The sequence below is a fragment of the Oncorhynchus gorbuscha genome, linkage group LG12 (genome assembly GCF_021184085.1).
Source record: "Oncorhynchus gorbuscha isolate QuinsamMale2020 ecotype Even-year linkage group LG12, OgorEven_v1.0, whole genome shotgun sequence".
Lineage (NCBI taxonomy): Eukaryota > Metazoa > Chordata > Actinopteri > Salmoniformes > Salmonidae > Oncorhynchus > Oncorhynchus gorbuscha.
Window position 1 is genome coordinate 8,442,662 of NC_060184.1, and position 15,348 is coordinate 8,458,009.

General features: G+C 47.1%; 1 protein-coding gene across 2 annotated transcripts in view; it reads left to right on the forward strand.

Moving 5' to 3' along the window:
* LOC123990494 (zinc finger protein DPF3) overlaps nt 1–15,348 on the forward strand; it is a 63,289-nt gene that overhangs the window by 9,915 nt on the left and 38,026 nt on the right. For both annotated transcript variants that reach the window (XM_046291045.1, XM_046291046.1), the window contains exon 2: nt 14,260–14,420. In XM_046291045.1, coding sequence (XP_046147001.1) covers nt 14,260–14,420 — 161 coding nt within the window. The remainder of the gene's footprint in view (nt 1–14,259; nt 14,421–15,348) is intronic.

The window sequence follows — 15,348 nt, forward strand, 5'->3', positions numbered from 1 at the left end:
GGCACCGTTTTCCAAGTTGGTGTTTACCACTAAGACTTAAATTAGATTTGCTGTCGGAGGGGGGGGGGCTGGATATATACACTACATGACCAAAAGTATGTGGACACCTGCTTGTCAACCATCTAATTCAAAAATGATAGGCATTAATATGGAGTTGGTCCCCCCTTTGCTGCTATATCAGCCTGCACTCTTCTGGTGAGGTTTTCCATTAGATGCTGGAACATTGCTGCTATAACAGCCTCCACTCTTCTGGTGAGGTTTTCCATTAGATGCTGGAACATTGCTGCTATAACAGCCTCCACTCTTCTGGGAAGGCTTTCCATTAGATGCTGGAACATTGCTGAGGGAACTTGCTTCCATTTCCAGCCACGAGAATTAGTGAGGTCTGGTACTGATGTTGGGCGATTAGATCTGGCTCGCAGTCCCAATTCATCCCAAAGGTGTTTGGTGGGGTTGAGGTCAGGGCTCTGGCAGCCCAGTCAAGTTCTTCCACAACGATCTCGACAAACCGTTTCTGTATGGACCTCGCAGGTAGCCTAGTGGTTAGAGCGTTGGGCCAGTAACCGAAAGGTTTCTGGATCGAATCCCAGAGTTGACAAGGTAAAAATCTGACGTTTTGCCCCTGAACAAGGCAGTTAACCAACTGTTGCCCGGTAGGCTGTCATTGTAAATAAGAATTTATTTTTTAACTGACATAAAGGTTAAACAAATAAAATGGTCATGCTGAAACAGGAAAGGGCCTTCAGCAAACTGTTGCCTCAAAGTTGGAAGCCCAGAATCATCTAGAATATTCATTGTATGCTGTAGCGTTAAGATTTCCCTTCACTGGAACTAAAGGTCCTAGCCCCAAAATGGAAAAACAGCCACAGACCATTATTCATCCTCCACCAAACTTTACAGTGGGCATTATGCATCGGTGAAGCATGATTCATCACTCCAGAGAACACGTTTCCACTGCTCCAGAGTCCAATGGTGGCGAGCTTTCATTTAAATTATGTGGAAACAACAGAGAGAGAGAGAGAGAGAGAGACACAGAGAGAGAGACACAGAGAGAGAGAGAGAGAGAGAGAGAGAGAGAGAGAGAGAGACAGAGAGAGAGAGAGAGAGAGACAGAGAGAGAGAGAGAGACACAGAGAGAGAGAGAGAGAGAGAGAGAGACACAGAGAGAGAGAGAGAGACACACACACAGAGAGAGAGAGAGAGAGACACAGAGAGAGAGAGAGAGACACACACACAGAGAGAGAGAGAGAGAGACACACAGAGAGAGAGAGAGAGACACAGAGAGAGAGAGAGAGAGAGAGAGAGAGAGAGAGAGACACAGAGAGAGAGAGACACAGAGACACAGAGACACAGAGAGAGAGAGAGAGAGAGAGAGAGAGAGAGAGAGAGAGAGAGAGAGAGAGAGAGAGAGAGAGAGAGAGAGAGAGAGAGAGAGAGAGAGAGAGAGAGAGAGAGAGAGAGAGAGAGAGAGAGAGAGAGAGAGAGAGAGAGAGAGAGAGAGAGACACTCCCAGCCCTACTGGATACTTTATTATATTATGGTATTAGCATTTGTAAGACAGCGATTCAATTTGAAGTTAGTTATTACCATAGTATTATCGGTGAATAAGACTATTCTCTGACAAAGTTGAGTTCAGTTATTACCATTCTAATTGACAGGACGCCTCTGTGTTGAGCCTGTCTGGGAAACACAAATGACAGAAAGACTCAAGAGGGTGTACCTGTTAAATCACATGGTTAACAGGAAGTACCTGCTAGTACTGCTGTCTCACGTCTACTAACATTTAGTCAGCATTTAGGCATCATCATGACCCATCGCCTGGCATCTCAGAATAAACCACATTATTCTTCTGAATTATAGATGTTCTAAATATTATTCATCTTTATTTATTCATTTCATTTGTTTTATTTTACCTTTTAGGAAGTCTTTTTTTAGGGGGGGGGATTCAAATATATGTCTGTAAAAGAGAGCTGGCAGCATGTCAGCAAAGGGAAACATAGGACCCCCCTCCTCTCCCCACAATGCAACACAATAAAAGAAGATCATACAGTAACAATAGTCAGAGACAATATGCTACACTGTTTCTGCAGGGTCACGGCCCGTGCACTCACTCACTGTAAATGTGTGTCTGTGTGATTTCAACTGGGAGGTTGGAGGCACTTACCCATAGAGGGATATAGAGCTGGCCAGGCTCTGTGTTTATAGATTGTGGGGGCGGGCTGTGCAGGGGTGGAAATGTATAGGAGAAGAAGGTGTGTGTGTATGGGGAGGGGGGGTGGATGTCTGTAGGAGTGGGGACTGTGTGTGCGTGTGACCCTTTCCCTGCCTATTTGTGTGTCTGTCTTGTATTTGTGTGTGTGGCCCTGCCCCTTTCTGCCTGTTTGTGTGTCTGTATAGTATTGTGTGTGTGTGTGTGTGTGTGTGTGTGTGTGTGTGTGTGTGTGTGTGTGTGTGTGTGTGTGTGTGTGTGTGTGTGTGTGTGTGTGTGTGTGTGTGTGTGTGTGTGTGTGTGTGTGTGTGTGTGTGTGTGTGTGTGTGTCTGGCTTACAGGAACACACTCCCCTCCCCCGTTTAGCGTGAGAGGACGAGGGAGCTAGAGTGATTGATGGGTGAATTACATGTGTGCTTTCAGACGGACTCTAAACACTGAGGCAGCTCTCCGGCTCCCTGGCCTTTTGTGATTCCCGCTCGGTTTTGGGGGAATGGCCGAGCTGGCGGGAATGTTTTCCAGGCGTTGGGAATTAGAACGGCCTGGGAACATTCGGCACCCGTTCCCCTTGTGTCGTGCACTTCTTTTGTCCAGGGGGCCCATAGACCTCGGGTCTAAAGTAGTGCACTAAATAGGGAATAGTGTGCCATTTGGGACACATTGTTCCATAGGGAGACTCCATGGAGGGATCATAAATCCCTTTTCCTGTTCAACACATGGATCTGACACGATTCTGTATGTAGACTGAGGGAGAGGGGGGTAGAGGGTGTGTGTACGAGGGGTAGAGGGTGTGTGTACGAGGGGGAGAGGGTGTGTGTACGAGGGGAGAGGGTGTGTGTACGAGGGGAGAGGGTGTGTGTACGAGGGGGAGAGGGTGTGTGTACGAGGGGGAGAGGGTGTGTGTACGAGGGGTAGAGGGTGTGTGTACGAGGGGTAGAGGGTGTGTGTACGAGGGGTAGAGGGTGTGTGTACGAGGGGTAGAGAGGGTGTGTGTACGAGGGGTAGAGAGGGTGTGTGTACGAGGGGTAGAGAGGGTGTGTGTACGAGGGGGAGAGGGTGTGTGTACGAGTGAGTGTGTGACATTGAGATTTATGAAAACAATCTCACTATCCTACTCTCTCTCCCTCTCTCCCAGTGTCCCTCTCCATCTCTCTATCACTCTCCCTCTCAATCTCTCCCAGTGTCCCTCTCCATCTCTCTATCACTCTCCCTCTCAAGCTCTCCCAGTGTCCCTCTCTATCGCTCTCCCTCTCCATCTCTCCCAGTGTCCCTCTCCCCTTTCCATCTCTCTATCGCTCTCCTTCCATCTCTCCCTCTCTATCGCTCTCCCTCTCCCTCTGTCCCTCTCCATCTCTCTCCCTCTGTCCCTCTCCATCTCTCTCCCTCTGTCCCTCTCCCCTCTCCCTTGAAAAAGAGATTTCAAATTTCAATGAGCCCTTCCTGGTTAAATAAAGATTAAACTAACAAAAAAATCTCTATCGGTCTCCCTCGCTCCATCTCTCCCCTTTCCATCGCTCTATCACTCTCTCTGTCTTCTCCTCCTGTCTGTCTTGGTCTGGGGAAACAGTTTTCCTCCCCCTTCTCCTACAAAAACATCTCAGCCTCCCGTTGCCACCTAGCCTCCCCTAACCTTCCCAAGCCCCCTAGCCTCCCCAAGCACCCTAGCCTCCCCAAGCCCCCTAGCCTCCCCTCTCCACCTAGCCTCCCTCGCCACCTAGCCTCCCTCGCCACCTAGCCTCCCCTAGCCACCTAGCCTCCCCTAGCCACCTAGCCCCCCTTGCCACCTAGCCCCCGTAGCTACCTAGCCTCCTGTAGCCACCTAGCCTCCCTAGCCACCTAGCCCGCCCCCTAGCCACCTAGCCCCCCTAGCCACCTAGCCTCCCGTCGCCACCTAGACCCCCTTAGCCACTTAGCCTCCCCCAGCCACCTAGACCCCCGTAGCCACCTAGCCTCCCCTAGCCACCTAGCCTCCCCCAGCCACCTAGCCACCTAGCCTCTCCTAGCCACCTAGCCTCTCCTAGCCACCTAGCCTCCCCTAGCCACCTAGCCTCCCCTAGCCACCTTGCCCCGTCCCCTGCTCTGTTTGGAGCCGGTTGTTGACATCATAACCTTAGCACTAATCTGATTGAACTTCTCTCTGTAAAGGCTGGAGGAGGTTGAGGGGGGCTTCGAAGGTTGAGGAGGGTTTGAGGAAGTTGAGGGGGCTGTAGAAGGTTGAGGAGGGTTTGAGGAGGTTGAGGGGGCTGTAGAAGGTTGAGGAGGGTTTGAGGAGGTTGAGGGGGCTGTAGAAGGTTGAGGAGGGTTTGAGGAGGTTGAAGGGGCTGTAGAAGGTTGAGGAGGGTTTGAGGAGAATTGGAGAATTGGAGGATGTTGAGGAGGATTGGAGGAGGTTGAGGAGGATTGGAGGAGGTTGAGGAGGATTGGAGGAGGTTGAGGAGGATTGGAGGAGGTTGAGGAGGATTGGAGGAGGTTGAGGAGGGCTGGAGGAGGGCTGGTGGAGGGTGAGGAGGGCTGGTGGAGGGTGAGGAGGGCTGGTGGAGGGTGAGGAGGGCTGGTGGAGGGTGAGGAGGGCTGGTGGAGTGTGAGGAGCCCTGGAGGAGGGCTGGAGGGCTGGAGGAGGATGAGGAGGGCTGAGAGGGCTTTGTACAGGAAGCACCTCTTATGTGTAGGAGACACACACATGCGCAGTCATCATACACACGCACACACATACACTCAGTCTGAAGGTAACTGTAGAACCGCAGCTAATTCTAGTCTGAGGTGGCACCGTTTTCCAAGTTGGTGTTTACCACTAAGACTTAAATTAGATTTGCTGTCGGAGGGGGGGGGGGGGGCTGGATATATACACTACATGACCAAAAGTATGTGGACACCTGCTTGTCAACCATCTAATTCAAAAATGATAGGCATTAATATGGAGTTGGTCCCCCCTTTGCTGCTATATCAGCCTGCACTCTTCTGGTGAGGTTTTCCATTAGATGCTGGAACATTGCTGCTATAACAGCCTCCACTCTTCTGGTGAGGTTTTCCATTAGATGCTGGAACATTGCTGCTATAACAGCCTCCACTCTTCTGGGAAGGCTTTCCATTAGATGCTGGAACATTGCTGAGGGAACTTGCTTCCATTTCCAGCCACGAGAATTAGTGAGGTCTGGTACTGATGTTGGGCGATTAGATCTGGCTCGCAGTCCCAATTCATCCCAAAGGTGTTTGGTGGGGTTGAGGTCAGGGCTCTGGCAGCCCAGTCAAGTTCTTCCACAACGATCTCGACAAACCGTTTCTGTATGGACCTCGCAGGTAGCCTAGTGGTTAGAGCGTTGGGCCAGTAACCGAAAGGTTTCTGGATCGAATCCCAGAGTTGACAAGGTAAAAATCTGACGTTTTGCCCCTGAACAAGGCAGTTAACCAACTGTTGCCCGGTAGGCTGTCATTGTAAATAAGAATTTATTTTTTAACTGACATAAAGGTTAAACAAATAAAATGGTCATGCTGAAACAGGAAAGGGCCTTCAGCAAACTGTTGCCTCAAAGTTGGAAGCCCAGAATCATCTAGAATATTCATTGTATGCTGTAGCGTTAAGATTTCCCTTCACTGGAACTAAAGGTCCTAGCCCCAAAATGGAAAAACAGCCACAGACCATTATTCATCCTCCACCAAACTTTACAGTGGGCATTATGCATCGGTGAAGCATGATTCATCACTCCAGAGAACACGTTTCCACTGCTCCAGAGTCCAATGGTGGCGAGCTTTCATTTAAATTATGTGGAAACAACAGAGAGAGAGAGAGAGAGAGAGAGAGAGAGAGAGACACACAGAGAGAGAGAGAGAGAGAGAGAGAGACAGAGAGAGAGAGAGAGAGAGACAGAGAGAGAGAGAGAGAGAGAGAGAGAGAGAGAGACACAGAGAGAGAGAGAGAGAGAGAGAGAGAGAGAGAGAGAGACACAGAGAGAGAGAGAGAGAGAGAGACACAGAGAGAGAGAGAGAGACACACACAGAGAGAGAGAGAGAGAGAGAGACAGAGACACAGAGAGAGAGAGAGAGAGAGAGAGAGAGAGAGAGAGAGAGAGAGAGAGAGAGAGAGAGAGAGAGAGAGAGAGAGAGAGAGAGAGAGAGAGAGAGAGAGAGAGAGAGAGAGAGAGAGAGAGAGAGAGAGAGAGAGAGAGAGAGAGAGAGAGAGAGAGAGAGAGAGAGAGAGAGAGAGAGAGAGAGAGAGAGAGAGAGAGAACACACACACTTTGGCCTTTATTTCATAGACAACCTGTCCCCAACAGAAGGATTCATAGGTTAAGTCTATAAATGAATATTCATATTAACCTCTCATTGGAAGTGTGATACTGTTACCACTGCTTTACGCATATGGAATGTAATTAGAACTTTTAACCATCCAATGAAAAGCTTCAGGTCATGATTATTCATAGATACCTGTGAGTGGCTGGGGGGCTCTAGAGCTTGAATAGAAGAGAGAGGGGTGCATTACAATATGAGGGAGGAGGGACTCTGTTGGTCTCTAGGGAGAGAGAGTGGTGTATATATATAGAGAGAGAGAGAGAGAGACTCCTCCCTCTTGATGAGTGGCTTCTAGCTGCTGTGTAGTGCCACTGTAAACAGTGGGTGAGAGCTAAACTAAGCCTGTCTGGTTTGACCACTACTGTTGATATGAAAACATTCCACTGGCCTCTCCAATTCTCCCTGAGTGTGTGTGTCCGTGTGTGTGTGTGTGTGTCCGCGTGTCCGTCCGTGTGTGTGAGTGACAATGCAATACTAACAAAGCCATTTGTACTGCCCAACGTCCAATCTGTTGTCGAGGATGTCAGAAGTGTCATCATGGCATGTTCTAGAACTCAATTCAAATCAAAAGCATGTTCTAGAACTCAATTCAAATCAAAAGCATGTTCTAGAACTTAATTCAAATCAAAAGCATGTTCTAGAACTCAATTCAAATCAAAAGCATGTTCTAGAACTCAATTCAATTCAAGGGCTTTGTTGGCATGGGAAACATATGTCAACATTGCCAAAGCAAGTGAAGTAGATAATAAACAAAAGTGAAATTAACAGTAAACAACACACACACAGAGAGAGAGACAGGCAACAAGAGGCAGATAAACTGGCTATGTCAACTTTTTAACTTTGACTAAGCTTAGTGTTTTGCGACTGAAGAGGTAACAGGGCTTGAACCAGCAAACCAACATTTACATAGCAATTGCACTCTCTCCAGTGGAGGAAACATATGTTAACATTGCCAAAGCAAACGGAATAGACAATTCTCTGTCTCGCTCTCTCTCTCAATTACATTTAAGGGCTTTATTAGCATGGGAAATATATGTTTACATTGCCAAAGCAAGTGAAATAGATAATAAACAAAAATGAAATAAATAATTAAAAATTAACAGTACACTGACAAAAGTTACAAAATAATAAAGACATTTCAATGTGCAAATTGTTCACGTACAAAAGAGAAAATTTAAAAAATATACATAAATATGGTGTTTGTTCTTCATTGGTTGTCCTTTTCTTGTGGCAACAGGTCACACATCTTGCTGCTGTGATGCACACTGTGGGATTTCACCCAGTAGATTGGATTTGTTTAAAACATCTTTGTGGATCTGTGTAATCTGAGGGAAATATGTGTCTCTAATATGGTCATACATTGGGCAGGAGGTTAGGAAGTGCAGCTCAGTTTCCTCACTTTGTGGGCAGTGAGCACATAGGCACCCCTGGCACTCAAGAGAAGACCGGCTAAGGTGGCCATTCTCAATAGCAAGGCTATTCTCACGTAGTCTGTACATAGTCAAAGCTTTCCTTAATTTTGGGTCAGTCACAGTGGTCAGGTATTCTGCCACTGTGTCCTCTCTGTTTAGGGCCAAATAGAATTCTAGTTTGCTCTGTTTTTTTTGTTAATTCTTTCCAATGTGTCAACTAATTATCTTATTGTTTTCTCATGATTTGGTTGGGTCTGATTGTGTTGCTGTCCTCGGGCTCCCTCCTGCTGGTATTATAGTTGAAGTGTTTGAAGTGAAGTGTCTCAACAGGAACAGGAAGTGACTTCTCTCTCTCTCTCTCTTTGAGAAGAAAGGGGTTTCTGTAACATGGAAAACTTACATTAAGCAACAGATCAACCATTCAAACCCTGATAGGCACGTGGCTTAGAGCAAAATGTTCTGATGTTCGAGATGTGTGCATGTGTGTGTGCATACCGTGACAGACACGCACAGACACACACACGCACGCACACGCACGCACGCACACACGCACACATGCACACGCACACACACAAGTGGAGTGTGGTGTGGTGTGCTCCTCTGTAGCTGGGCCTAGCTGTACATCCTTATGTAATGGTGTAGAGAGACCTGAGACTCTCCTTGGTAGGAGTGGGACAGACATATCCAGAGAATATGGCAGGGCAGAGAGACAGAGGGAGAGAAAGATGTCGGTAGGGGAAGAGAGAGATGTGATGGGGAAAGGGAGGAGCTTGGTATAGAAGGGGAGGAGCTTGGTATAGAAGGGGAGGAGCTTGGTATAGAAGGGGAGGAGATTGGTATAGAAGGGGAGGCGCTTGGTATAGAAGGGGAGGAGATTGGTATAGAAGGGGAGGAGATTGGTATAGAAGGGGAGGAGATTGGTATAGAAGGGGAGGAGCTTGGTGTAGATATTGTGACGTAAATTGAGCGCGCTCAAACTTCCCATCATTCTGATTACGGTAGTAATTTTGTCACCCTCATCATGGCAAAGACACGGAGAAATGCATATGATGCAGCTTTCAAGTTGAAGGCGATCGATCTGGCTGTTGGAAAAGGAAATAGAGCTGCTGCACGGGAGCTTGGCCTTACTGAGTCGATGATAAGACGTTGGAAACGGCAGCGTGAGGAACTGACTCAGTGCAAAAAGACGACAAAAGCTTTCAGAGGGAAGAAAAGCAGATGGCCCAAAGTATTTGCAGCCACTCGACATCAGTGTAAATCGTGCATTTAAGGTGGCGCTCCATGTTCAGTGGGAGGCTTGGATGACAAGTGGGGAGAAAACCTTCACTAAAACAGGCCGCAGGCGAAGAGCAACTTATGGTCAAGTCTGCCAGTGGGTCCTGACAGCGTGGAGCATTGTCAAAAAATCCACTATCATCAACGGGTTTCGAAAGGCTGGACTGCTGCGTGTTGAAGGGGCGGCTGGACTGCTGCGTGTTGAAGGGGCAGCTGGACTGCTGCGTGTTGAAGGGGCGGCTGGACTGCTGCGTGTTGAAGGGGCAGCATGAGCTCAGCGGGGTATTTGCCTCCGGATGAAAGTGACGAGAGCGACAATGAAAACGATCCAACATCGGATGAAGCAATTCTGAGGCTATTCAACTCCGACCCTGAAGGAGATGACTTCAGTGGTTTCATTGCACAGGAGGAGGAAGATAGTGACCAATGACTTTCTTGGTAGGCTGTTTTAATTTTAGTTACAAGCAGTATTTAGTTTAAAGCCTATTTATTTTTGTTACAAGCCATGTTTCGTTTAAAGGCACCGGAAGCCACCTGCGGCTTATAGACATGTGCGGCTTATTTATGTACAAAATACATATTTTTTAATAATTCAGTGGGTGCGGTTTATATTCAGGTGCGCTTAATAGTCCAGCAATTACGGTATTTTTTTTTACACCTTTATTTAACTAGGTAAGTCAGTTAAGAACACATTCTTATTTACAATGACGGCCTAGAAACGGTAGGTTAACTGCCTGTTCAGGGGCAGAACAACAGATTTTTACCTTGTCAGCTCGGGGATTCAATCTTGCAACCTTACAGTTAACTAGTCCAACGCTCTAACCACCTGCCTCACGAGGAGCCCGCCTGTTACGCGAATCCAGTAAGAAGCCAAGGTAAGTTGCTAGCTAGCATTCAACTTAATCAATCATAATAACTAGTTACTACTACACATGGTTGATGATATTACTAGTTTATCTAGCGTGTCCTGTGTTGCATATAATCGATGCAGTGCGTATTCGCGAAAAAGGACTGTCGTTGCTCCAACGTGTATTACATTTACATTACATTTAAGTCATTTAGCAGACGCTCTTATCCAGAGCGACTTACAAATTGGTGCATTCACCTTATGACATCCAGTGGGACAGTCACTTAACAATAGTGCATCTAAAACTTAGGGGGGGTGGGGTGAGAGGGATTACTTAACCTATCCTAGGTATTCCTTAAAGAGGTGGGGTTTCAGGTGTCTCCGGAAGGTGGTGATTGACTCCGCTGTCCTGGCGTCGTGAGGGAGTTTGTTCCACCATTGGGGGGCCAGGGCAGCGAATCTAACCATGAACATCAATGCCTTTCTTAAAATCAATACACACAAGTATATATTTTTAAACCTGCATATTTAGCTAAAATAAATTCAGGTTAGCAGGCAATATTAACCAGGTGAAATTGTGTCACTTCTCTTGCGTTTATTGCATTCAGAGTCAGGGTATATGCAACGGTTTGGGCCGCTTGGCTCATTGCGAACTAATTCGCCAGAATTTTACGGAATTATGACATAACATTAAAGGTTATGCAATGTAACAAGAATATTTAGACTTATGGATGCCACCCGTTAGATAAAATACAGAACGATTCCGTATTTCACTAAAATAATAAACGTTTTGTTTCGAAATTATAGTTTCCGGATTCGACCATATTAATGACCAAAGGCTCGTATTTCTGTGTGTTATTATGGCATAATTAAGTCTATGATTTGATAGAGCAGTCTAACTGAGCGATGGTAGGCAACAGCAGGCTCATAAGCATTCATTCAAACAGCAATTTTGTGCGTTATGCTGCTGCTCTTCACAATGCTTCAAGCATTGCGCTGTTTATGACTTTAAGCCTATCAACTCCCGAGATGAGGCTCGTGTAACCGAAGTGAAATGGCTAGCTAGTTAGCGGGGTGCGCGCTAATAGCGTTTCAAATGTCACTCGCTCTGAGACTTGGAGTGGTTGTTCCCCTTGCTCTGCATGAGTAACGATGCTTCGATGGTGGCTGTTGTCGATGTGTTCCTGGTTCGAGCCCAGGGAGGAGCGAGGAGAGGGACGGAAGCTATACTGTTACACTGGCAATACTAAAGTGCCTATAAGAACATCCAATAGTCAAAAGGATATGAAATACAAATCGTAGAGAGAGAAATAGTCCTATAATAACTATAACCTAAAACTTCTTACCTGGGAATATTGAAGATTCATGTTAAAATGAACCACCAGCTTTCATATGTTCTCAGCAAGGAACTGAAACGTTAGCTTTCTTACATGGCACATATTGCACTTTTACTTTCTTCTCCAACACTTTGTTTTTGCATTATTTAAACCAAATTGAACATGTTTCATGATTTATTTGAGGCTAAATTTATTTTATTGATGTATTATGTTTATTTAAAGTAAGTGTTCATTCAGTATTTTTGTAATGGTCATTTATTACAAATAAAATTTAAAACATTTATTTCGGACGATTAATATCGCCTTTTTTTGGTCGTCCAATAATCGGTATCGGCGTTGAAAAATCATATTCGGTCGACCTCTAGTTTTAATACCTACACGTACTCTGGCATGATACCTTTTACACATGCCTTGTCATTCTGTCAGTCTTACTAATCATACTGCTGCTGTTTCTAGGGTGGAAGTCATTTATTTTATACGAGTGACAGCAGCCCATTGCTAAGTAACAACGTGACATTAATTGCATTATAATGACACCAAATGTGTTCTAGAATCTTGAGGACAATGATGGCGGCTGTCTCTCCGCTAACGGGATTCTAAATCTAATACCATTGCTCCTCCCATTACTTCCTGAACGGGGATGACAACACAAAGCAGCTATGACACCAGATGTGTTCTAGAATCTTGAGGACAACGGGATTCTAAATCTAATACCATTGCTCCTCCCATTACTTCCTGAACGGGGATGACAACACAAAGCGGCTGTTTTCCCAGCGAAAACAATATCTGTAAATTGATAACTTGTTATTGTGTAAATTAAACTCTTTTGAATTCGATACACAGCAGTCAATCCACATTCTAATCCACTTCAGTCTGTTCATAACTTCTCTGTGTATTTGGTGTTTTATAGGTGGTTTTACCTTCTTGTCTTATCTGGGATAATAAAGATTGATTCATTTATTGATAGGTGGCTTTGTCAATCAGAAAACGTGATTCCCCTCCTTTTCTCTCGATAATAGCATTAAACCACCGGTCATAGATTGATCTGCACCGGTGATAGATTGTTCACTGCAGGCACACGGTCTACATACACATTTTGTGATTACTGGTCAATGTTGCAGCCCTCTCAGCTCCATGGCAGATATGTAGAATTGTAGGAAATTAGCTTTAAAATCGCAAACTCCCTCTCTCCTCCCCCCTTTCCTTCTCTCTCTCTCTCTCTCCCTTCCCTCACTCCTTCTCCCTCTCCTTCCCTCTCTCCTTCTCCCTCTTCTTCCCCCTCTCCTTCCCTCTATCAGAACACTGCTCTTCTTTATACCCTGGTTGAAACTACAGCTTGTCCTCTTTGTCCAGTCTGGCATTCCTCACATAGCGATCTGTGTATCTTCTGGAGGGAGGGGGAGGGAGAGAGAGAGGGAGGGGAGGGAGAGAGAGAGGGAGGGAGGGGGAGAGAGGGAGGGAGGGGAGGGGGGGGAGAGAGAGGGAGGGGGAGGGAGGGAGAGAGGGAGGGGAGGGAGAGAGGGAGGGGAGGGAGGGAGGGAGGGAGGGAGAGAGGGAGGGGGAGGGAGAGAGAGAGGGCGGGGAGGGAGAGAGAGGGAGGGAGGGGAGGGAGAGAGAGAGGGAGGAGAGAGAGGGAGAGAGGGAGGGGGAGAGAGGGAGGGGAGGGAGAGCGGGAGGGGAGAGGAGGGAGGGAGGGAGAGAGGTAGGAGGGAGGGAGGGAGGGAGGGGGGGAGAGCGGGAGGGGAGAGAGGGAGGGAGGGAGGGAGAGAGGTAGGAGGGAGGGAGGGAGGGAGGGGGGGAGGGAGGGAGGGAGAGGTAGGTGGGAGGGGAGGGAGGAGGGGGGGAGAGGTAGGAGGGAGGGAGGGAGAGAGGTAGGAGGGAGGGGAGGGGGAGGGAGGGAGGGGGGGGGGGTAGGAGGGAGGGAGGGAGAGAGGTAGGAGGGAGGGGGGGTAGGAGGGAGGGAGGGAGAGAGGTAGGAGGGAGGGGGGTAGGAGGGAGGGAGGGAGAGAGGTAGGAGGGAGGGAGGGAGGTAGGAGGGAGGGAGGGAGGGAGAGAGGTAGGAGGGAGGGAGGAAGAGAGGTAGGAGGGAGGAAGAGAGGTAGGAGGGAGGAAGAGAGGTAGGGGGGAGAGGGAGAGAGGTAGGGAGGGAGAGAGGGAGGGGGGGAGAGGGAGAGAGTGAGACAGAGCCCCTTAAATTCAAATTGAATTGAGAGAGAGAGTGAGACAGAGAATTGTCTATTCAGTTTGCTTTGGCAATGTAAACATATATTTCCCATGCTAATAAAGCCCTTAAATGTAATTGAGAGAGAGAGTGAGACAGAGAATTGTCTATTCCGTTTGCTTTGGCAATGTTAACATATGTTTCCCCCACTGGAGAGAGTGCATTTGCTATGTAAATGTTGGTTTGCTGGTTCAAGCCCTGTTACCTCTTCAGTCGCAAAACACTACGCTTAGTCAAAGTTAAAAAGTTGACATAGCCAGTTTATCTGCCTCTCGTTGCCTGTCTCTCCTGATACGCTAGGTTGTATTATAAACTGGGTGATTCGAGCCCTGAATGCTGATTGGCTTAGAGCCGTGGTATATCAGACCGTATACCACGGGTATGATAAAATATGCACCAATTTGTAAGTCGCTCTGGATAAGAGCGTCTGCTAAATGACTTAAATGTAAATGTAAATGTAATGCTCTAAAATACATTTTTACTGCTCCGGTAACCAGTTTATATGAGCAATAAGGCACCTCTGGGGATTGTGGCTGTATCCACACCTTCTCGTGCCTTATTGCTTAATTATAAGCTAGTATATTAATCTGCCACTTGTTGCTTGTCTATGTGCCTGATAGTCTAGGTTGTAACATAATTTGTATGCTAATCAGCCTCTTGTGTTTTTAAAGGCTCGGTGACCAGTTCTACCGGGAGGCCATAGAACACTGTCGCAGCTACAACGCACGTCTGTGTGCCGAGCGTTCGGTCCGCATGCCCTTCCTGGACAACCAGACTGGCGTGGCCCAGAACAACTGCTACATCTGGATGGAACAGCGCCACCGCGAGCCAGGTGGGTGTACTGCAGGGCAGTGTAGCAAAATGACACACACAGCCACAGACACACAAAGTCAGAATAAATAGATATAATGAAAGCCGGCAGGCCACAAAGTATAGGGTGTGGTCCCAGGGCCCAGTATGCTAGATTAAGGGAGAGGCTATTGGCACAGTATGCTAGATTAAGGGAGAGGCTATTGGCACAGTATGCTAGATTAAGGGAGAGGCTATTGGCACAGTATGCTAGATTAAGGGAGAGGCTATTTGCACAGTATGCTAGATAAAGGGAGAGGCTATTTGCACAGTATGCTAGATAAAGGGAGAGGCTATTTGCACAGTATGCTAGATAAAGGGAGAGGCTATTTGCACAGTATGCTAGATAAAGGGAGAGGCTATTTGCACAGTATGCTAGATAAAGGGAGAGGCTATTTGCACAGTATGCTAGATAAAGGGAGAGGCTATTTGCACAGTATGCTAGATTAAGGGAGAGGCTATTGGCGCAGTATGCTAGATGAAGGGAGAGGCTATTTGCACAGTATGCTAGATTAAGGGAGAGGCTATTGGCCCAGTATGCTAGATTAAGGGAGAGGCTATTGGCCCAGTATGCTAGATGAAGGGAGAGGCTATTGGCCCAGTATGCTAGATTAAGGGAGAGGCTATTGGCCCAGTATGCTAGATTAAGGGAGAGGCTATTTGCACAGTATGCTAGATTAAGGGAGAGGCTATTGGATCAGCATGCTAGATAAAGGGAGAGGCTATTGGCTCAGCATGCTAGATTAAGGGAGAGGCTATTGGCTCAGCATGCTAGATAAAGGGAGAGGCAATTGGCACAGTATGCTAGATTAACCCTGCTGTTGTGTTCGTTTCATGTTAATTAATTCTGTGTCCCCGGTCCAAATTGCCCGCCCCATTTATAGCTAATTATAAATCCAAAAGTAATACAT